We start from the raw sequence: 24,373 nt of genomic DNA on the forward strand, positions 1-24,373 counted from the left end.
TCTCTGCCGCTGTCACAAAGGAAGAAGAGCTGACCTCTGAGCTCACGTGAAACACAGACCTCTGGAGAAAAGTGCTTCCTTTGCTCATCTGAGGAAATCTAAACTGCATCCCAAATAAGCTGGCGAGGCAACTTCCAGGGTCAAGACCAGAGTAACATGACTACTTGCTCAGATTTACGCGGCATGCCTGCCTCTGGAGAATTAACACACAAACATGAAGCTTACTTTTATTATCCAGCTGAGCTCTGTATTTGGTGAATCCTTTCAGCCGGACTCTCTGGCCCAGAAGATCAAGGAATTCTTCGAACGCCGGTCCCGCCGTCTCATTGTTGTACATCTCCTCCTCTGTGCTCTGGCCTGCTTTGCAATAAAGGATCCCAACCTTGTGCTGAAAGCTCAGCTGAAATGGAGGAGAAATGTCATTACTTGGGAAAGCGTATCCGCCAAGCTACCTTCCAGTAAAATTAAAACACAGAAGCTTAGAATTCTGTTCTCAGAAAAGTATGCCCATAAGCAAGTAAGAAAAAGAATAAGCAGCTGTCATTGTACAAACTACTACAAATGCATCCCAGAACCCCCAATACTGCTGCAAATGCATCCCAGAACCCCCAATACTGCGGCAAATGCATCCCAGAACCCCCAATACTGCGGCAAATGCATCCCAGAACCCCCAATACTGCGGCAAATGCATCCCAGAACCCCCAATACTGCGGCAAATGCATCCCAGAACCCCCAATACTGCGGCAAATGCATCCCAGAACCCCCAATACTGCGGCAAATGCATCCCAGAACCCCCAATACTGCGGCAAATGCATCCCAGAACCCCCAATACTGCGGCAAATGCATCCCAGAACCCCCAATACTGCGGCAAATGCATCCCAGAACCCCCAATACTGCGGCAAATGCATCCCAGAACCCCCAATACTGCGGCAAATGCATCCCAGAACCCCCAATACTGCGGCAAATGCATCCCAGAACCCCCAATACTGCGGCAAATGCATCCCAGAACCCCCAATACTGCGGCAAATGCATCCCAGAACCCCCAATACTGCGGCAAATGCATCCCAGAACCCCCAATACTGCGGCAAATGCATCCCAGAACCCCCAATACTGCGGCAAATGCATCCCAGAACCCCCAATACTGCGGCAAATGCATCCCAGAAACCCCAATACTGCTGCAAACGCATCCCAGAACCCCCAATACTGCTGCAAACGCATCCCAGAACCCCCAATACTGCTGCAAACGCATCCCAGAACCCCCAAATACTGCTGCAAATGCATCCCACAACCCCAAACACTGCTGCAAACACATTCCACAACCCCCCCAATACTGCTGCAAATGCATATCCCATAACCCCAAAATAGGGCTGGAGAGATGGCAGAATCCTTAAGAAATGCATGTACAGTGTGGCCACGTGGGATGGGCCAGGTTTCCAAAATGAACAGAGAAGTTCAAGTGTCTGTTCAAAAAGATACAGCTGTGGAAATGCTTAATCTTCTTCCTTCCACAGAGTAACGGCCATCACCTTCCATGTCAGGAAGAAAAAGAGCCACAGGCTTTTAAAAGTTTGCCCTCTTTGGTTCCTAGGGCTTTTTGTTGTTATTTGAACACTCATGAAAATATGAAATATGAAAGACTGTAATGAAAAACAAACGAAATTAAGGTCTGGTAAGAAAAGAATCCCAATGGGCATGTGACATATGTACATAAATAGAATAATGTTTTGTTTCCATAAGAGTAACTTTGCCTGTACAATTACACTCATTTCTACAGTTTTGACTATCTTGAAAAGAAAACATCTGCTAAATACACAGTGGACCATAAAGCATTTTAATAGCAATTGAAGAGTCCCTGCGGTAACCCCGTCTTACAGGCAACCCTACCCCATGCTGTCCTGCGGCCTCCTCCCACGGCTGGAGAGAAACTGGACCCACCCTGACAGCTTCCTTATTTTACCCAGAGAGGAACGACTTCTCACTCATGAAATCACAGCACTTAATCTCACTACCAGCAATCGGAGCCTCATGACCTGACAGATTATCAGGCATCATCCATTCCCTAAAGGCATCAACCCATCACGCTGTTCACTTTTATTACCAAGCCACAAAATAGAGCCTTTAATCAAAATTCATAGCTGACTATATCAGTAAAATTAGGCAAAATGATACTCATTTCCCTTGAGTGACAGAGTGATAAAAGCAGTCTCATCTACATCACCTAGTGACAACATACAATTCAAGAAAGGCAGGGAGACACCTGCTCGGGGAATCTAAGGAAACAGCTCATTGTGCTAGAATAAATTCAGAGTTGAGCAGGGAGCGTCAACTGCGAAAATACTCTGAATGGCTTTGACCTTGGCTACGTGCTACGAGGGGTAGGAAAGGAGGCGTGACCTGTCCAGGCTGCCTGAATGACAGCCCACCGTGGCGGACCGCACACGGGCAGGCCCCTTTCTCACAGTGAGGATAAGGAGGGCGTCCCGTGTGGCCATGGGGTGCTATGCACGAGCCACTTACCACCTACTGCTGTGAACTGCACCGACCAGCTCTTCAGTGGGGCCAGGACACCATTTCCATCCATTCACCCAGTGATCGAGGGATAAATGTTTCCACCAACTCAAGTCTCCAAATAAACGAGATGCCGCATTCGTACTAATGGACCATCACCTTCAAAAACTACTCAGCACATATAATAAAAATGCCTGATGTTATTTCATGTCTGACATCAACTGCCCCTAGTGACTCAGAAGACATTTCGGTATCTGAAAGCACATTAGGGAGACACTCATGATTCAGCAGTTGTCACCACGGATGCCGATGACCTCAGAGAGTGTCAAGGTCTGTGCTAATCCTCGAACCTGGCCTCAGAGCGACTGGCTGGCAGCCCCGTGTCATGTTAGTTTGCCTGCGCCTTCGCTGTAGAAGAGGATTTCAGCTCTCTCCAGTTATTGGGTGCCTGCCTCAAGGAGAGTCCACCAGAAACACAGAGCAATGATAGCACTGGCCGTAGCCCCGTGCCGTGGCCCGCTGCTTCCTCTGCACCAGCCGTGATTGCGCACCATCACCGGCCCTCGGGGCTCGTTCGCTCCTGTGCTGCTGTCCCTGTCTGCCCGTCCCCTGCCCCCCTCCCCTGCCGCTCACCTCAGAGCACTGCCAGCGCCGGGTGCCAACGCGGTGTGGCCTCATCTTGTGCCACCCTGCCTCCAATGCCCCCAGCCACATCAGAGCTGGTCCCAGTCTGTGCCCCGGCATTCCAGCAGGAAACCCCTCCCTCTTCTCGCACCCACCAACTTGGGGACGAGGCCCGGAGCAGAACTGTTTGGGGACAGAGCTTGGGCTGGTGCGGCCTCATGCTGGGTAAGCAGAGCCCTCACTGGACTGGCACAACTTCCCTCTGCGTCCGGTGGACTTGATACTCCTGTGGGCTCTTGTTCAGACCAAGGCCAAGTATGGCTGACCTGTGAATGACATGGGTTTGAACTGTGCGGGTCCACTTATAAGCGGATTGTTTTCAGGAGGTATACACAGTGCTGTAAATGTAGTTTTTCTTCCTTATGATTTTCTTAGTAACGTTGTATTTTCTCTTCCTTTTGATTTTTTTAGTAGCATTTTCTTTCCTCTAGATTATGTATAATGCAAATACAGTGTTTAATACATGTAACATACAAAGTATGTGTTACGTGACTGTTTGTTATTGTAAGGCTTGCAGTCAACATCAGGTTATTAGTAGCTAAGTTTCTGTGGAGTCGAAAGATATACTCGGAAGTTCCGCTGTGAGGGGTTGGCGCCCTGGCCTCTATGTTCAAGGTCAGCTGCACCTGCGGGACCGAGGCAGCCCTGGTCCTCCTCTGCTGACGCAGTGATGTCTGCCTCATATCCTTCTCCTCTCCTCCCAGCATGGGGCAGACCAGCTGTTTCTAGATCCTAACCATGAGCGGGACCTGCGTTTCCATCCAAGAAGCCACTGGGCCTATGAAAATTAGGGGATGTGGCTAAAATAGACTTCAAAACCATCAGGGGGTTTGACAATGGCCAGAACTCTAGCTCCAGTGAAAACACCCGGCCACGCACACATACGTGCACGCACGCGGGCGCCCACACACGGAGTGGCACAGCACGGGCACAACACCAGTTCACCTCTCACAGACACACACCCACCCGGCCTCTTAGATCCGGGGCAGCGTGAGGAGGCCACGAAATGGCACTCAGGAGACAGGACTCTGTCCTGTGACTCAGAACAAATAATTGTAGATGGTTTACCAACGTGGCTGCAATTCCACTAAAATGGTAACGGAATGCAACATCTGGTGAAGAGACAGCTCTCACATGAGTCTCTTACAAACCTCGTGAAACAATCAAAATGTCACATCAACTACTGCACCTCTTGGGGGACATCAGAGAGCGAGCAACACACTCATGACACAGAACAAGGGAGACTCCAGCTCCCCAGGCCCCCAAATTCCCAGTTCTCCCAGAACGAGGTTCTGTCTCCACGTCCTTTAAAGCACCCACCATTCCACTGACGTTGACCTGGCCCATCTGACGTCAATCACAGCCAGTCCCACAGTCCTGCGATGGAGCCAGACTGGCATGGGCATCTGTACTGTCCATCTGACAAATTACTCGCTTGGCAAAATGCCATACCACCTCAGCGCTGACACCTGGACGTACAGACAGACACACTGTACACAGCAGACAATGCTACACGTGCCTCCCTTGCTTCCCAGGATGGCAAGAAAAAACTGACTGTTTCATTCCCAAGACCAGGAGTCTTATCATTATTGACAAGAAAATTTAAACTTAAATCGAGGTGACAAAAAACAGCCTCAGAATCACGGATGTGAAGCCGTCCCCCTGCTGCCTCCCAACGCGCTACCTGTTCCAAGCACAGCCTCACTCCTGAGATCTGCTGGACTTACTCTGACGCCAACCGATATGTCAGCAAACATCTCCATCTGGGGTGAGGGGAGGAGAGAAGGGGGCAGTTGGCCTTAAGAACAAATTAGTCATTCTGCCACAGATGCCAGAATATTCTAAGATATGAGCTGTCATAACTTATCTGAATTTTAATTTTTAAAAAGCCAACCTGTAGCATTTTATGAATTTACCTGTTATATAAATTAGCATAGTCTTTATTAAAAACTGGAATTTTGTAAGTTGAGAGGTGAATTTATATAAAGAAACAAAGCTTTCAAAGCCCTACTATTAAATAATCACTTTCCCTATAATTCTCTACAGCATAGAGACTTCCTGTTCCAGACACCTCACTGAACTTAAGGAATGGTGTGAGTGACCTGAGAACCCTAGGACGCCCCACTATAACGACGTGTCCTGGGGAGAGCAGACGTACCAGTGACTATGTCACACCAGGATGGGTTACAGACTCCAAGAAAGCAGAAGCTGACAAGATACCCTTTAATTAAGTTTCCAAGATTGTAAACCATTCAGAACAGCTCCATAAACCTGGCCCGACCCCCTTCTTGCGCAGATTTACCACCAGGACAAAGAGCAAAATGGCACTACCTGGAAGAAAATCTCAACCCCTCCAACAGGTTAGTGGGGACACCTAGGGATCCTGTAGAAACTGTGATGTTAAGAAAGCTGTTCAATCTCTTTTAAAAATGAAAAGAAAGTATCTTCTTCAGGTAACACGGGAATTAGATACCACTAAGGGTTATGGGAAGTTAAAAATGCCCCATTGTACACCATTACGAAAGCATACCAAAGTCAAACAAATATCATCTCAAAAGAAAAAACACGTGAAATGCAACTAGACGTATGTAATGTGTCGCTTTGCTTAAAAGCAGAACCCCATATTCAAAGTGAACTCCTTCACCTCAGACTGTGAACGGCTGATCCTTAAAAGTGCCTAACATGCTTCAGGTAAACGAAAGGCCCGGTGGAGCTTCGGGACCTATTCTGCTCCACAAACGTCCCAACATCTGCTTAATTCTACGAGGAGACAGTTACCTGGAACTGCTGCAATGTCTCTCGGGGCCTTGAGGACTTTGGGGTTCAGGCTTGGGGAAATGGGGCACCTCTGGAACTTTCCACGGCAGCCTGAGGGGACCAAAGACTTCATGCACCAGGCACCTGCTCTGGGCAAGCGCAGTGACATGTTTTAAGGGAGAACCAGTGTGTCCCAGAAACATGAAGGGACAGAAGTACCAGGCGGGTGGCAAGCTCTCCCCGGGGACTCTCTCACAACATGCCAATAGCAATGAATGGTGTTCTTCTCATCAACACACTTGCACTCTGAGTGCTGAACCAGCAGCGGCGCCCTCCCGCTGCCTCTGCGGTGACGTTTCTCGCAGCTGTTGCACGGGCATGCCGGGAGTTCCACATGGCTCACCAGGACCGGTCATGGTAAAGCCAATGTGTGTATCCTACGATGTCAGCAGTCAGCTGCTCGAGTCCGGCATTTCGGTTTTGTTCACGTTTTTACCACGCCAGCCTTCATTCTGGAGACGGGCATGGCAGCACTGCTCATTCAGAGTGTGCTCAGTGCCTGCGTCCTCCTGAGGTTGTAAGTGTAACCAGTTACAATCCGGTCACTGTTAGGATCCCAGCGTGGGCGTATTAGGTCGCCAATCAGTACACTAGTCAGTATTACTGGGTCATCCAAGAAATACCTCACATTCCCTCAGAAGCATGCAACAGAATTTTCCTTGGGAAATTCTGGAAATATACATCGCTACTGTATTTTTTAAAGCATGTATTTAAAAATAAATACACTCATTTAAAACAAAATGCATATACTTGGTTCCTACCTCTCGGTTTCCCCTACAAGTTGTCTTGTATAGGAAATTTGAAAGACCTCTTTCCACCTTCTGGGCCACCATCCCATCCCAGTCCCATCCATCATTAATTCTCCCCTGGACGATGTCGCCAGCCACATAACTGAGCTCCGGGCCACCACGGGTCTCTCTCTACTTTCACCAGCCTGTCCAATGCCTTCGACCAGAACAATCATCCTAAAATACACGTCCTGCTGGAAAACCTTCAATGGCTCCCTACCACCTCCTGAATCAAGTACTAGCCTCAATCCTTTTTTTTTTTTTAACTCCCAACCTCCCCATGTGTGCCCTTTTCTTGTAAAGAAACAAGTCACAGCTCCTACATACAATAGCCAATGACTCATATCTCCCTCTTGGAATTGTACCCAAGTCTGAAGGCCCAGCTACAGCGCCACCTCCGTCAGGAGCCTGGCCCTGCCAGCTGCATCTGCAGGGCCCCTCTCTGCATCTCCACGTCTCCGGGAGCCACTGCCACATTATGCCTTGCCGCGGCCTCTGTGCTCTTGGTCTTACTGTCCCCATGGACTGGAGACTAGGTCTCAGCGTCAGTCTTCCTACTGCATGTGTTCATGGCCACCTGTTAGCACGAGGCCTCGCACGCAGCAGACAAGAATAAACCTTAGCTCGGGGAGGGGTCGATGTGAGTTTTGCAAACCCTGGGGAAAAACACCACCAACTCCTAATGTTCCTGAGTCAGAAGTGTCCCTGCCAGCTGGGACTTATCAAACCCTGGTAAAAATAAGACAGGTCACATCTCAGCGGCGGTGCATTACACTGTGAAGGCATCACGTTTCTTAACTAGTAGACAGGCATGTTGGGGAAAAGCCAGAGACACAATACTTTGGAGCATTACAAATAAATGATGTTAAAAGACAGACGGATGGGAAAGCTCCATCTCTCGTGGAGCAGACACAGCCCCGTGTCACGCAGCATACACACCCCTTGCTCATCGAGCTTGAGCAGCTGCTCCGAGACCTTGGGTGAGCTGGACGCCTGGCGCAGGCACTGGGTGCTCAGCTCTGGGATGACGTACTCCAGGACTTCCTTGAGAGGCAGGCCTCGCGCCGTGCCATGCCGGGCAGTGGAGGGTACGGCGTCTTCTAAAATCGCTCCTCTCAGTGTTGTGAGCTGCAGGGCAAAGTACAAGCCTCCGGTTACTATTGATACAAAGGGGCAGGAGGGTAAGTGGTTTCCGAGTGGGAAAAGGGGACAGAAGTTCTCAGTGTGAACCAGCCAGGCGGGGTGGACATGGCAGACTGCAGCCTGGAGAACGAGGAGGGGCGAGGCCAAGCATGGCTGCGAGAAGTGGAGATATCGCTGTGGCTCTGGGACCAACAGGGACAGGACGTGAGGGACACGGGATGGCGAGGCCGGGATGGCGAGGCCGGGATGGTGAGGCCGGGCCGGCCGCACTCACGCTCCTCCCACCCCTCCCTGTCCTCTTCCCTGTCTCCCTACTGCTGCTCTTCTCCCACTGCTTTCTCTTCTTCTACTGCACTTAGCGTGCTGACGACTCGCGAAGCTGAATGGGGCTGTCCAGTGACCCCACGGGCAGGTGATTCGGGGCTGAGACGACCGCCACCAAATTCTGCCTCCTGATTTATGACATCTCCTCAACGACGTCACGAAAGCAGGGAACACTACCATGACACATGCCTCAGTTCTACAAATCAAGAGGCCTGGTTCTGACCCGGCCGTCTGACTCGGGGAAGAGCTGCTGGAGGGGTAACGGGGTTGTGGTGACAGTGCTGGGATGCCTGGCATCACACAGGCTCTGGAACGCACTGCCCCGCAGAACCTTCCGCAGATAGGATGCTCGCTCTCTGCCCACACTGGCTCATACGGGAGCCCCTAGCCTCACGTGGCTACTGAACACCTGGCTGTGACTGGTAGGACTGAAGAAGTATGTTTTTAATTTTCCTTACATACTTTCAATTTAAACAGCCACATGCGGCCAGCGGATAACACTATATTGGACAGGGCCGGCCTGTAACTTAACAGATGTCACTTCAAGAGAGGGGCTTTCTCTCGGATTTCTCCATCACGGAGCCCAGGCCCCCAGAGCACCCAAGACTCGGCAGTGTGCACAGTGGGCACAGGCTCACGCACAGTGCAGGGGACCTGCAGAGGGCGTCTTCTCCGTCTGATTCGGAAGTGGGCAACCAACCTACACATTCTGGAACACCTGCCAGATATAGTCCCCTCTAGTAAAATAGGGTCAAGAGAATAAACCCAAAGTACAGGCCAGATCTAATTCTTTACATAAACCACCATCTCTACCCACACCACTATCCGTGCCATTTTTGTATACTTACAATCTCTCTTTTCACTCAAAGCAAGACAAGCAACGAACTACCCTGGGTCCCCCTTGTAATGATGTGTGGGTGTCAAAGCTACCACACTGGGAAAAACACGAGACCAACAGTCATCCATTGTGGCCACCTGATTGTCTGTTTTAGATTTTAAAGGCATTTTTTAATTTAGACATGAATTGCAGAGTTCACGTTTGTCCTGTCTCAGCCCTGAAAACCTGGCCTTCTTATCATCTTTTCCTTTCTGTCATGTAAGCCGGCAGTCACATCACTGCCACTTAATGCCCATGACAGCTTTTCAAATTTCTAATTTGGAATAAAAAGGTGTAAGTTTGTTCAACTACCTGCATGCTGTAGTAACTAACATTAAAACGTCAGTGCAATACTTGTGTGAGACAACCTAACGCATCGCACCCAAGGCCCCAGCCAGGACGGGAAAGCACCAGGCAGCCCGTTACCTCGCTCGTCCTGAAAGCCACGCGGTAGTTGAACTGCGACCCTTCTTTCTCCTTGGCGTCTTCCACCTTCTCCCGCCGGATGCTCACCGCCACGGGGCCCAGGTTTTCGTCGATCCCAAAGTAGTTCTGGTGCTCTGTCACGGAAGAGAGCGGAGGCGTCAGCGGGAAGGGACAGACAGCAGGGCGGGGTCTCATGGCTGGAGGGTCAGCTGGAGAAACCCCACAGGGCTCTGGGTGCACGACGCCCCCAAATGTGCTCGATCACAGTTTTGGGGTTCCAAATCAGATGTCCGTTTACACCTCATTTCTATCACTCCCTCTGCTCCTGCTTTTCAGCTGTTCATGAGCAGCAGGACGGCCCCTCCCCAGGTGAGATTTCGGTGTCTGTGAACAGCATCTTCGGAGCGAGTGCTGTCATCTTAGGAACTTGTCAAGACAGGAATCCAGCTACGTGAAGAACTGTTAGGCAACAGGTTCCCTCCAGCTGTGAGGTCACCTTCTCTGACTGAGGGAGGGGCTGACCTAATAGCCACTCAGACCAGCGAGCATCTGGGCGACCACGGGAGTGGCAAAGACCACCCCTTCATTACGATGTCACGAAAGCACCTAATAGTCTAAAGAAAATTTTAGCAACAGACAGAAAATACAAAAATGGTCACCAAGTTGCTGAGGTCAAATCATATATTCAAATACGATAATTACTTTACCATCTTATCCAGGAATCATTTCTTTCACATAAAATCGCTGGTCCTGGAGGGATCTAAACTCACGCAGTCTCACTGTAAGAATGGACTCTGAGGCCCTCCCGTCCACCGAGAACAGGGTCCCAGGACACACTTCCTAAGACATGGTCACAAGTCTCCTGCTCATACGTTCAACAGCCACGTGCTAGGCACTGCTTCCAGAGAGGGACACAGTCCAGAAAGAATCCCACTTGCGAAGCTGGTGGTCTAGTCTGAACTCTGTCAATGGGGGGTGGGGAGAGGAGCTCACGACTGCGTGACAATAGTGTCTGTCTGCACGGTGGCCTGAGGCCACTTGTGAACAAGCTCTGCTAAAGAAGTGAAAATGCTTCATGCAGCTGAACTTTTTAAGCGTTGTCTCCTGAAGGGACCCAAACGCAACACCACTCAGATGTGGTCCAAACGGTACCAAACCGAGGGTGCCGTTACCCAAATGTGCATGCACGCAGCTGATCTATTTGTAGCAGCCGTCACGCAGCGCGAGTGGGAAGCAAAGCCGGGCTGTCAGTCATGCATTTCTCAATGAGCCCCCGCGGGTCAGCACTCCAAGGTGCACACTTATAAAATCGAGTTGTCACCCTCCATGCAAAACCACTCTTGCTCCTTTGAATTGGCACCTAATTGGTTTTGGCCAAGCTTTCCTGACTCGTGGTTAAGAAAACACATAAAATATCAAACATTTATAAGCTTGAAGAAAACTAGAAGTATTTCAAAGGCTTTGGGTTGTGCGAACATTTTCTGCCACAGTAATTTCTGAAGGGATAGAAATGTCACTCAGAAAGTAGAAAACAGGGTGAGTTCAACAGAAGGAAACACCCCCGCGTCACTCCAAGCTGATGTCACCCAAAGCCACAACGAGCACTGGCCAGGTCTCAAAAGCACATCATTTACTTCTTCAGTCATTGCCACCAAGTGAGAGTCATACTGACATGATGTCCCTGCAGAGCCAGTCGGGGCTAAAAGCAGCAAGTCAACTGCTTCCGGGGCTGAAAGGTGAAAGACAGCACAACCCACACTCATACAACAGGAAACTGTCTTCGTTTTTCATGGGCGACTCGTCCCTGAGGTAAATTACGTACTGGTAACTGCCAGGTTGACTGTTACAAACACGAACGACTCCAGTGGAATTAAATGTATATGGAAAAAAAGCTATGGGATTGAGGGGAGCTGACCCAGCGGCACTTATTTGTGGCTTTAATCAACAGTGAAAAAAATATTCACTGAAACCAGAAACTAAAAGTTACTTGTCTACTTCAGACTACGAGGGACGTTATCATTTTATTTCCTGAAGTTGGCATTAGTAACTGATAGAACCATGGATGGACCTGTGGAAAGTGCATCTTAAAACTTAAAACTAAATCAGTTCAGAATTTTCCTAGTTACAGTTAGCAACTGTCCTGATGAGAACTTTCATTCATTATCTCAATGGCTTATTTATTATAAGCCAGATGCAATAAGAAAACCATCCAGGAAGTGCACGAAAGCACCAGCAGTGATCAGACACAAGGGTCCTTCTTAGAACCCATTTCAAAAAGTCAGTTGCAAAAATACTCCAATTGGTTCCCTGTTAGGCATTTGATGAACCTGTGACATGAATGAAAAGAGCTTTAAATTACTTTAGGGAGGAGAGGGAACCAAAACCCCCTTTTCATGACAAAACAGAGAGCCCAGATTAAGTGAATCAAATCATTAATTCTAATACCTGACAACCTAAAATCGTAATGTGTGAGCTTAGCATTAAAGTGCTATAGGGACAGATGACAGACGAGTGGCAGCTGGGGCTGGCGGCAGGGGTGACTACAGGGAACACGGGGGGCTTTCCGGGGTGACAGAGCTATCCTGCACCTTGATTATGGTGGTGGTTACACACCATATCCATTTGTCAAAACTCTCAGAACTATATAGATAAAAAGGGTGAATTTCACTGTATGTAAAATATACCTTCATTTGTTTTTAAATTGGGGAGGAAAAAGGAGGTCAGTGGGCGGAAGAGCCGGTGGTCGTGGCAATGGACGGGTGTCTGGTGCAGGTACAAGTCATGCCCACTCACTCACCCCAGCAAGTGTGACCCCGCCGCCCATCAGCGAGGAGACACCCCAGTGATCGGCATCTCTCCTCCCATTTCCTCAACCACTGCTTGGTCCTCAGCCCCCCTCACAGTTGCTTCCACACCACTGATCGCTCTGCTCAGACTCCACTGCACCTGTCGTCGGACCCCACACCCCCTTCCAGGCTCTGTCTCGGCGGACCTGTCCACCATGCTTGGACTGATGGCCACGCGCTCCAGGTTGGACCCTCCACTTTCTAGATTTCTGTGACTTCTCCTTTTAGACAGTAATCTCCCAGGTCTCTCCTTTGTGCCTCCTCCTCTGGCATCTCCTTGTCACAGGAGTTTTCCCAAGGCTCCACCTTCAGCCCCTGGCTGTCCTTTCTGATTCGGCCTCTGTCTTTATATGTACCTGTCTGAAAGTCTATCCCTTTGTCTATCCTTCCATCCACCCATCTTCTGCTTTAAATTTCTCAATAATATCACCCCAAACTCTGTCCAAGCTCATCTCTGATCAATCTCCTAACTCACATGCTTTGCCCCTCTGCCTGGCAGGTCCTCCACTTTTCCTCACTTGACTTTCATGTATCGTTCAGGACTCAAACCTCCTTTCCACGGAGATATTGTCACTCACTGAACTGCACTGGAGTCTCACTGAAATATTCACCTCATCTCCAAGGAGGTAAGTCCTTCAACTTTTATATCCCCAAGGCCTAGTATGACGGTGTCTAATAAACGACAGGTGCTTAATAAATTGCTCTTGACTTACTGAACAAAAGTGTCTCGCTTGCTCTTGCTCAAAATATCAAAATCAAAATAAGGAGGCAGCTCGTTTCATGCAGTGAAGTGGACAAGACAGCGTGCAGCAGCTCGTGGCCCAGGAACGCGGCAGCACGGCCCTCAGAGAGAGGGAGGGCAATGTGGTTTCTTGAAATATTTGCAAAAGTAGAACTTACATACCTAGTAGAAGTCACATACTGGATTCAGTTTCCTTGGCTGCTGTAACAAATCACCACAAGCGTGGGGTTTCAAACAACACCCATTTATTGTCTCACAGCTCTGGAGGCTGGGGTCTGAAGTCAGTGTTAATCAAGCCAAAGTCAAGGACCTGGCAGGGCCGCGCTCCCATGGGAGGCTCTGGGGGAAACTGTCTCCTTGCCTTTTCCAGCTACTGGAGCTGTATTTTTGAATTCCTTGACTCAAGGCGCCCCTTCCCCCTTCCTCTGTCTCCAAAGGCCTAGATGTTGCTTCAGTGATCACACTGCATTCCTCTAGGTCAACCGAGCCGCCACCCCCCCTCCCTCTTACAGGAACACTTAGGGTTGCATTTAGGTCCCACCCAGGTAACCCAGCATAATCTCCCCATCTCAAGATCTTTAACTTAATCCCATCTGCAAAATCGCTTCTGCCCCATAAAGTACATATGCAGGTCCCAGAGATAGGACCTAGATAACCTCTGGGGGCCAGTATTCAGCCAACCACACACTTAATTCATTTCAATTCATTCATTCAAATATTGAGCATGGGACACGTCTTAACTACGTGCCAGACACTGATAAGTACTGGAGATACAATTACGAACAAGACCTAGTGCCTGCTTCAAAAAGTTTTAATCCCGTGGGGCTGCTAATGCAGGAAACAGACAAGCATTACACATGCTCAGTCCTGTGACAGGAACAAGCATGAAGTACCATGCAGCACAATTATCTAGCACAGTCAGGAACTGGGAAGAAAAATGCCACATACGCAGTCAAAGCAAGTGTCACACAGCCCATCTACTCTGTTTTAACAAGGAAATACACAGAGTGTGCCAAAAAAATCTATACACATTGTAATAGAGGAAAAACTGTATTAAAATTACACTGATGGTAACAACTTTGAGCACCTCTTGTAATTGCAGAAGTTAAACGTGACTTGTATTCATCTTTCGTTATCGGTGTACATTATTACAACTTTAATGCAGTTTTTCTCCTTTCTTAAAATGTGTATACACTATTTTGGCCCCTCTGCATATTCACAGCTTTGAAGCGCCAAACTCCTCTTCTTGGCTAGAAAAGCAGCTCATCATCATTCCTCACTCCGAACTCTGCTCCCACAAAATAACTCCGAATTCTTTTACATACCGAATACGTGAAATGCCAACCCAGGACCGTGACAAATCCCCCATTTTTTTCGGGTGTTAACTGTTTTGGTGGTGTTTGTAGCTTTCTGTGGGGGTCATTCCCATCTTTCTTTAGATTTAGTTGCAGGTACTTGGTGTTTTATGACAATGTAAGTGGCATCTCTTTAGAACTGATCCCTTTATCATGATAACATGTCTTCTCTGTCTGTACTGCTCCATCTTGCTTTCAAGTCAGCCTCACCTTAGACTGATCAGGCAGGGGCTCAACCGTCTTCCTGGAGCACCCGCAGCTATCCAGATGGGCGGGTCTTCTTCCCTGGAGCTGGTCAGTGTCCCTGGGGAAGGATTCTCCATTTCCTGTCTGCAGGTGTTTGGCCCAAATAAGGGGACAGGGCTGGGTGACCCACTGTGTTGACCATCACTTAACCCCTTAATCCCCATCTTTAGTTCAGTGCCCTGGTCCTACCCTTAGCTGTCCTGTGGTTCAGCTTCTCCAGAGTAAATCTGCCGTTTTCCACCTGGGTGGGACCCGAAGCACACTGGCTGTAGGGCAGGAGAGAGAACCTGGCCTCCTGCAAACAATGGGCCTGCCCCGTTTTTACCCCTAGCCATTCTTCAGAGGTAGTGGGTCCATGGCCTGGACTGACTGACTTCGGATGGCCTGTCCCCCTCCACAGCGCTGCCCGTCCCGGGGTGGCGTGCTCCAGTCTGTAACACCGCGCCAGCTGCCGGAACTCAGGTGCCTGGCCTTTGGTTGTCTCTCGCTAGTTCTTTTTGCCTTTGTTGCTTTTATGCCCTTTTTTATCATTGTTTTTTTTTGTGTGTGTGGTGTTCTGGAAGGGGGAGAGATAACATGTGTATTCAATTCACGACATTACTTACTCTTAAATACCTATAATTCTAATAAGCCTGGTTATTGGCTTCTAAATCTGGGCTTTGCTACTTCTCATGTGCTTAACCTCGCGTTATTACATATCTCTTCTGAACCCCAGCATCTCAGCCCGCTCCCCAGATAACATACGTAATATACTCATCATCATTCCAGTTGAAGGGAGGCATGTTACTGACAGAGAGCTACATCGAAACAAAAGAAGGAGTGATCATACAATAAACAGCAGTATGGGGTGTTTCGGTTTGGAGCCCGACAATCCCACACAGCTCAGGGTCAGCCTGAAAGGCAGCCCCACTTTCATCTCAAAACTCAGATCTATAATCACCTAGAGATTCTGTGACATTCGTGGTAGTCTGTTTAAGAAAGCAGTGGTGTATATAATATTTCACTGAATAATTTCTATCAGGAACTATAATTTAAAAAAAATTTTGGGAACCCAAAGTTTGTACATTACTCTTTCACCAAAGATGGCAGGCAAGTTATCGAAAAAATGTCTTTCTTTAGGCCTACCTCTCCGCTCGAGGCCCACACTCGTTTCCAGCTTTTCTCTCTCTGTCTCACACAGACGTACACTTTTGGGTGCACATGGAGTCTCTGTGACTCCTAAGCACCGTGCCTGTGGGACCCGCAGCTCTGAGGCCTAGCGCTGTTTTCCCAGGGATCCTTCCAGGCTTTCGATCTCACCAAGGAACACAGCAGGTCACCTGGACGCCTGTCTCCAGGAACCCCAGTCTCTACTGCGTAAGGGAACACGCCATCTTGCTTTTACACACACACACACACACACACAGAGCACATTGTGAAGGTAAGTACAGGGATGTGACCAAAGCCTCCAGCACAATGAGTGCCCCCCGCCCCCTCCCCCATGGGACCCTGTCCTCCTTATCCCAAGTATGCAATTTCCATAAAATTGCTTCCAGGGTGAATCAAATAAAAGCCTTCCTTGGCAGAATGGAAGCTGTGAAAAGACTGGAAAAGCAGAATGACAATCCATGCCTCGTGCAAATACAGCAGAGCAAGACCAAAACAAGTTGGTTAACAAGCCTGCAGTGCAGGAAACTGGATGCAGTGCGTCTCTGTCTGCCTTCTGACTGCTCAGTAAAGAAGAGAAAAATGACCAACTGGGAAGAGGACACACGGTGGCTCCATGGCACCCTGGCCCAAAGGCTGCTTCTGGGCACTGGGCTGTCTTCACAACACTGATTAGGTTCACCACTGATGAACTGGACAGGTGAGGGTCCCCGGGGTCAGGTGTGTGTGACAGCAGTACGCCCGGCTGTGCTTTCTCGATTCCGTGTGCGTGTTATCACCACTGCAGACACAGCACCAATGAGTCCAAGAAAGCCACCAGGGACTGTGGGTCTGTGCCCAGAGCCCTTTGCTTGGTGAATACTCACAGCACAAGTTTTCTTGCTAGTTTTCCATAAAACACAGTTTAAAGGTTCACTGTTCTTTCATTATCAGTCGAGTTGATCATTTAATTTTGGGCTCACTGCCTACTAGGTTCCACCCATGGCTGCAGGGGGCTGCTGTCTAAATTTCCGCCTATGATGTACCTTCTTTCACCTTTCCCTCCCAACAATTGAGTGTCTGTGTTTTAAACCACCTCCCTGTTCATAGCTCTCTAGGAGTTACAAAGAAAAAGTGAACAAGGAACAACGAATGAATGAATGAATAATGAAACAATAGGACCCGATTTTGCAGTTAATAATCTTAAGAGTCAATCGATAATCTCAAGAAACTCTGCTGATGTTTCATGGACTAAATTGCTGAATTTACTGTGATGGGGAAAGTGACGCAGTTGTGCTATGTGAAGACTCCTTTGGCCAAAATTTAACGAAAGTATTGGCTAAGCTTGAAAAACTGAGGCATTACAGTGAAAATCACAGTATTAAATATACTTTCCATAAAGGAACTCCTTCACGCTCCCTACCTCTGAGGAAGTACTGCTATTATCATCCCCATTTAGAGATAATAACACTGAGGCTGGCAGGTAAATGATTTGCTCAGGGCCCGGTCTGGTGTGACAGGATACACACCTAGAACGCTCATGTAAAGCAACTCAAGGGGTTTAAATGACAAAAATCAATCAATGCACGGGACAATGAACGCAACTTAAACATGAGACAACAAATCTGTCCTGAACATAAGGACAGCATCTCGAAATACAAAGTTTTAAGAAAACCTTGAATAGAAGGTGGAAGACTGGAGAAGTAAGGCAAGTTCCACAGGCCTTTAGTCATCCATCGTTTCCGTACTATTGGCTACAAGAGTGAGCAGGAGGAAGGAAAGAGTCGGAGAGCAAGGAAGGCCTCAGCACATGGAAGCTGAGCGCTCAGAAGGCCCGCCATGAAGAGGGTGGCTGTCCAGCTTTCATTTTATTTCCTTAGTGGGACAAACAGTGCAATCAACTTTGCACCTGGCAGACACAGGTAGGCAGGTGCAGCTACGCTGCTAGGTGCTCGGACAACCTGTGTTCCCAGACCTTGACTTCCAACCTGCCCTGGCTGGAGCAAAGCGCCAGAAGGTCTCCGTTAGCTGCCACATCGAACTGTTCCAAAGTGTAGCACTAACGCCTCTTCCTAGTGAAGTAGCAGACCCTGAGTTCCTACAGCAGACGGCTCTCTACGGGCTCCTGACATGCTGCAGCGGGGGCCTGGGACCTTCCCATCACAGCGGACACGCCCGAGAGCCAGCCCGAGCATTTTCTACCGTGGGCCACATGGAACCGATGAGACAATAACCCAGCAGGCTGGCTGTCGTGTGCAGCTGGGCAGGGCCTCCCTGCTACGAGCCCCTGGACCTCAACGGGAGCTGTGTGTGGGTGTGAGACTGGCCAGGCGGGGGGGTTAAGAACTGAGTGGATGTGTCGCTCGGGGAAGAATCTGCATCTTAGAATAAACAGCACTATTGTCACGTGGTACTCAGTCCATCCCTATTAATTTAATAGTGTCCGATGCCCTGTTAATTTTCTTCAGTGACTGTATAAAACCAGAAGGAGAAAAAAAAAAAGGAAGCTACCAGGCACGAAATTCAAAACAACGGCAGCCACGCGTCACTTAGCAGTGGGGTCCACTGGGTGTGCACGGCACACTCGCCCACCACTGTGCCGTCAGTGAAATTTCAGGGAACTGACGTGTGTTTGGACACCTTTACCAGACACTTTTCCCCAGTGCCCACCCTACCATGCGGTTCGCTCTCCTCTTCTCTTCATCTTTTAACCCTTAAAATACACTACTACCCTATCGGTGCTGGACCAGTGGTGTGAGCAAGTTTCTTTAGAGAAAGAAGTCTTACACTTTTACGTACGAGCCACTTGGAGGACCAGAGGACTCATGCTATGTGACAGGGACTCACTGATCTTAGGCCTATTAGGAGATAGTTTTATTATGATCCCATTTCATACACGAGGCACCGTGACATTCCTGAGCTGGGATGTGAACGCAGGGGCCTGTGCCCTTGACCCCCCCACACCAGCTGTGGCCTCCGACCACAGTGAGAATGGATAGACGCTCCTGCCTACTGGCAGCAGGACGATGCCCCAGACAGGACAGTGCAGGTACCAAGAAGGGTGGGAAGGCTATCACACAAATTCTGGAAGAATCCTTTATGTTATGTCTTCATTTAGTAGGTGTGTGTACAAATACTACTTTTCAGTTAAACTACTGAGGACAAAGATGACCGCTGGACAAAAGGCTGCATTTCCACAGAACTGGGCAAGAGAGGAGTGCAGAAAAATAGTGAAGTTCAAGATTTGTACAGAAAAGAGGGTCTAGAAATTAGTCTGGAAGTGCTGCGGGCCCTACAGAGGAACTCATTCTCAGGAAGGGGCACAGACACAGGGAGGCCTGCCACACCTACGGGCTGGCATCCTGGGGCAGAAATGGACCTTGGACAGGCAGTCTTGCACCCGGCATCGTGGTGTGCATTTGGCTTTTGATGCAGACCCAGTCCACCCTGAAGCAGCTCAAGATCCTTTCCTGGAAGTTTCAATCTTCCCCAAAAGAATTCTCGCTGGCCCGAACCCCAGGAGCCTGTGAAAAAGAAGACGAGAAGGGGACACCAAAGTTCCCTCTCGCATATTCTTTTCCTAAGACACAGAGAAGAAAGAAAACCAGGGGAGCACGACAGAACCCTGAACCCTGGAGCCCGGAAAACCAGGCATCCCCTCTCCCAAGTTTGCCTGGAAGACCAGCGCAGCTCCTCCCCAAAGGGCTCTAAGAGGCGCATGTTTCTTCTCGGACTTGACACAGAATCCCGAGGGAGGCAGCACGGCCTTCTTCACAGCTGCGCGGGGTGGGGGCAGCCAGACAAGCACCGGCGTCCCACCAGCAAGCCATGGCCGCCTCATCTTCACGGGCAGGTTTCAGGGGAAACTCGAAGGGACCGAATTTGTGCATCTCAACAAAGATCGAAGAAGAGTAAAGCTTAACACACCCTGTTTGGGGAAAACACTGGTGGCATTCCCCAGAGGCGTGGACACAGCTGCTCACAGGAGTCCTGTGACAGTTCAATAAAAGTAACATAAAACTGTAGGTTTGTAACTTTTAAGAACTGCATACAAACGCCTTTCGTATTTAAAGATTTGCATTTTAAATATATGAGAATTTATCACTGACATTAAAAAACTTTAATAAACTATTTAAAAATTGTTTTTGGTTTGTAGAAAAACTGCAACAATAAAGTTCTCTTATACCCTTCACCCAGTTTCCTAGGTGGTGACATCTCACATTACTTATCACGTGTTCAGTGAAGGAACAAATACGGATGCACTGTTATTAACTCAAGTCCAACCTTTATTCAGATTCCCTTAGATTTTACTGAAGGTCCGTTTTCTGTTCCAGGATCCCACCCAGGACACCACATCACATTCAATCGTTGTGTCTCTTCAGGCTCCTGTTGACTGTGACAATTTCTCAGTGTCTTCTTGTTTCTGAGGACCTTGCAGTTTTGAGGACGGACTGGTTAGGGGTTTTGTAGGATGGCCCTCGTCTGGGATTTGTCTAACGTTTTCCCTAATCAGACTGAGGTGATGGGCTTGCAGGGAAGACCACAGAACTGCCATTTCCATCACTTCAAGGGCACAAATTACCCACGGGACGTATCACTGCTCATGCCGACCTTGGCCACTGGGCTGGGGCGGTGTTCGCCAGATACCTCACGGTAGTTCCCTGCCCCCCTTTCCATCCACCATGCTTTGGAGGGGACTCACTAAGCCCACATCCAAGTGGAGAAGGGGAGGCTCTGACTTAAATTTTTATATTTTTTTCACATTTTTGAAATTAAAAAACTTTTATAATAATTTACTTTTCAAGTAGAGATTTGCTTGTTAAAATGAGCATTCACTAATACATTTGACACGAGTCGTTAGCAGGTGCAGTGCATCTAAAAGAGTAAGAAGTGCATGTCCCTTTGTCACTGTGCTTGTCAAGTTGACAGGTTTTCCTCCGAAATTGCAGTCATTGCCTCTTCTGCCCAGATCACGGTTGGCAATGCCTGGCATCTCCTCACATACTCAGCGCAGAGAATGATAAACGGAAATGCTCTTAAAATGCCCACGCAGCTCCCATATAATGGCGCGGAAAGTGAGGGTCCAAAGCCAGTTCAAAGCAACAGCAGCAGAAGGTTCCAGTTACACAAATCTATTTGCATCAGAAAAAGCCGAGGAGGATAAAGCCCAAACTGTTCATGCTGATTACATCTTGGTACAACTGGGCTAATTTTATCCTTTTATTTTTTCTTCTCTACCTTCTTTTCCTATAATAATCACATAATCCTTATACTCTGTTTAAAAATTCTAAACAGAAAAGGGTATATATTGTTAATCTGAGTATTCCCCCCACATTCAGGGGAACAGTGTTCTAATAGCAGCAGAGTAGCTCCCCAAGGCTCAGACAATTTAGCCACTTTTCACTTCACCGGAGTCACCCAAGAGGCCCAGCTTTATCCTCCCTCCGGTTTGGCTTCTCTTTACCCAGAATTCCTTCCTTTGCCTCCTAGAGCCACTCCCGGCCGTGTGACCTGCAGTGATGCCCAGGACAGTGTGCGGCCTCCTGAGTAACTGGAGGTACAGTTTCCTACAAAGCACAGGACTAGGTCACCACGCAGGGACCACAGCACCTCTTCACTGTCTCTCACATTCTGGCTCAGGATGTGCTGGGGACAGACGGCCACTGCCAGCAGCTTTACGTGGCTCTTAGTGGCAGGGAGTGCGGAAGGCGAGGCCCAGTGCTGTGCCACAGTGGACCCAGGGAATCCAGCACCCGACAGCAGCACCCCTGCCTAAGGTGCGGCCCTCTGCACGGCCTGCCTCCCAGTTGGAGAGCTCAGGTAAGAGGGAAGCACGGTGCCACTAGCTCAGGTCCCTCAGGAGACAGCGGGTGGCGAACAGCCCCCATTGCCGCCATAGCCGTGGTCGAGGAAGAAACACCAGCGCCACCTATTGCGCTTGCCGGGAGCCCCGCTCTCCACACGGTCGAGGCGCTGAGGGCCACCGAGCGACCTGCCTGGACAGGGGAGGCCGCTGCACGGCTCGCACGGCCACTCCCTGCATAAATCCTCTGCAAAGGCCTTAAAGAGCAGCTCAGTGACTCTGTCACAGGAACACACGGTGGCATGAAGAGCAGCCGAGTCATGTCAACCACCCTGAACCGCATGAAGACTCTGTACCTAGGCCTTTCCCAGAGAGTGGGAGACCTTAATTCTTCTGCAAATGAACTTCACACAGAACAATGAAGAATGTACAAAGTAAAAGCCTAACTGGAAGTATCAAACGAGTCCCTGAACACCTCCTTCCAAAGAGAAAAAGGGAAAGAAAAAGCTAGCTGCCCAAACACCCTGTCTGTGCCATGTGCCCAGGGCCTGTTTGCAAACTGATGGTGCTCCTACAACTTGTGACGTCTTGCAGATAGGTGGCTGCAGGCAGGGGGTGAAGGCTGCTGTCTCCCCCCACCACTGGCCTTGGCTGCCTCTGCCTTCAGGCTTATGGCTCCGCAGAGAGACCAGCGGGGCAGCGGCAGATGCTATTACAGCCAATTGCATTTTGAAGTCACACAGGCCCCCAGGGGAAGAGCTAAATATAGGAGGAAGCAGGCGCAGCTTAGGCTGCAGGGAGACAGAGCAGGGAAACAGAGAGAGGGGCAGGGCTGGCCTGCACCCCTTCCTGTCCCCGGGCCGCCTGTCCTGGCCCCCGACCCCATTAGCTGTCACTACAGCACCATCCAGGACGGAAGTGCACAACACTGGGGACGTGGTGACCTTGCGTTCGCCCTCCCACACCATCGTTCTGCAGGCGTTGCAAAGAAGTCTAAATTTACTGTCCGACTCACTCCCGGATCCAGCGAGCCCAGTGCCCGAACTGTCAAACCACATGTCCACGTCCACGCACAGTTCACCCACAGGGCGTCTGCTCTCAGGTCCTCAGGTCCTTCTTTGGAGCTCATTTGTTTGCTATTTCACATTCAAATCTCACAAGTTTTATGATGTCATTTCTAACACCCTGGAACATCCTAAGTAGCGAATCAGAAACAGTGGAGGAAATAAACCACTCAAGAGGAGGAAATAAACTACCAGGAAGTGACAGTTGAGAGTTCAAAAGAAAAACTACCAAAAGCGGTAAAGAGGACCAACAGAATCTAGCAACCTAAAATCATGTCACGTGACAGACCCTAATGACGTTAATGGATCAAATGGTGGTGATCCCAGGTGCAGGAAACAGCCCATTTTCATTCCACTTACACTGAAGTATACATGTGACATACTAAGATCTGCCCGAGTACACAGGAGGTGCCGGCGGGTACATACATACATATTAAATGTTATGTTCTGATATTTTCAAGGGTAAATAACAAACTGGTCACTAAACTAGCTAGCCAGAATGACTCACTGCCTGAGGATTGCAGCATAATAATTCTGACAGACCCTTTACTGCTAGCATGGACAGCCACAGCTTCAATAAAAACAAAAACATCTCAATTAGGAGGGCCATTTCTCCATGATCTCCCTTTGCAAAAACAACTAACTTCCACCCAGAGACCATCCTCGAGCGTGTTTTACAATGTGCGGCCCTGTCTGCACAGCCCCGAGGACCATGAGTTACCGCAGCACAGACTAGAGAAGGACCAAGGTTCTTGGAGCTGCCTGACTGGAAGGCCGGAACTGACAACGGAAATGCCAGCGCAGCGGAAGTGGGACTGCGACTGGGAGCTGGGGGGACACAGCTGGGGAACCCAGGCCTGGTGACGAAATCACTTCAGTCCCATTATGTCATCAGAATGAGAACAGAAAGACAACTCAAACTATGTGCCCAGTAGTTTGCTATGACGCCTATCTAATCCCGTAATCAGCCCAATGATTTATGGGATTTCATATTCCTATGATTATGGATGACTGCTTACATCCGAATTGATGCAATTTATTTGGCAAAGAAATGCTTTTAAGCCTGTAGTCCACAGGACGGAGGTGGACGGAATGACCTCGAGGTCCGAGTTACACCCCAACCCACCCCCAAAAAGGAACAGCTGGAATCAAAGATTACGCACTAGCATTCTGAAGACAGAACCAAGACTAAGTAAATCCAAAGGACAGTCAGCTCGCACTTATCCACAGTGGCTGCGTAGTTTCTTCATGGGAGGACAGAGGATGAGAAGCACTGAGACGGCCATGGCTCACATCGGCCTCCTCAGGTGCCCCAAGAGGAATGGGGTGACACCTGGGAATGGGGTGTGGGGCACAGGGGAAACTGAGGACAGAAACATATAGCCCTGAAAAGTCTGCTGTCCTTTAGGGGCAAAGGAGGCAAGGTGCACCCCAAACCAGCAGTGAAAGCCACCCGGGGTGTCTGATGTGTGTGTGGGACCTGTTTCTTTGTCAGTCTCTCAAATGGAGCACATTCTCAGGTCCCCGGAATAACTGAGGACACTTATTTAAAAGATTTAAATTATATCTGGAGGATTTAACTACATAACTTCTGAAGAATGCATCCTTCAAGCCTGAAGATCTAA

The 24,373-nt window shown here is 49.1% G+C and overlaps 1 protein-coding gene across 3 annotated transcripts in view; it reads right to left on the reverse strand.

The window, feature by feature from the left end:
• Positions 1-24,373, reverse strand: part of SIPA1L2 (signal induced proliferation associated 1 like 2) — a 202,634-nt gene that overhangs the window by 79,608 nt on the left and 98,653 nt on the right. For all 3 annotated transcript variants that reach the window (XM_019712891.3, XM_019712888.3, XM_019712889.3), the window contains exons 4-6: positions 9,568-9,701; positions 7,737-7,925; positions 226-400 (exon numbers count right to left, since the gene is read on the reverse strand). In XM_019712891.3, the coding sequence (XP_019568450.2) occupies positions 226-400; positions 7,737-7,925; positions 9,568-9,701 (498 nt within the window). The remainder of the gene's footprint in view (positions 1-225; positions 401-7,736; positions 7,926-9,567; positions 9,702-24,373) is intronic.

The sequence above is a fragment of the Rhinolophus sinicus genome, chromosome 6, assembly GCF_057876585.1.
Source record: "Rhinolophus sinicus isolate RSI-liver-muscle chromosome 6, RSI-T2T, whole genome shotgun sequence".
NCBI lineage: Eukaryota > Metazoa > Chordata > Mammalia > Chiroptera > Rhinolophidae > Rhinolophus > Rhinolophus sinicus.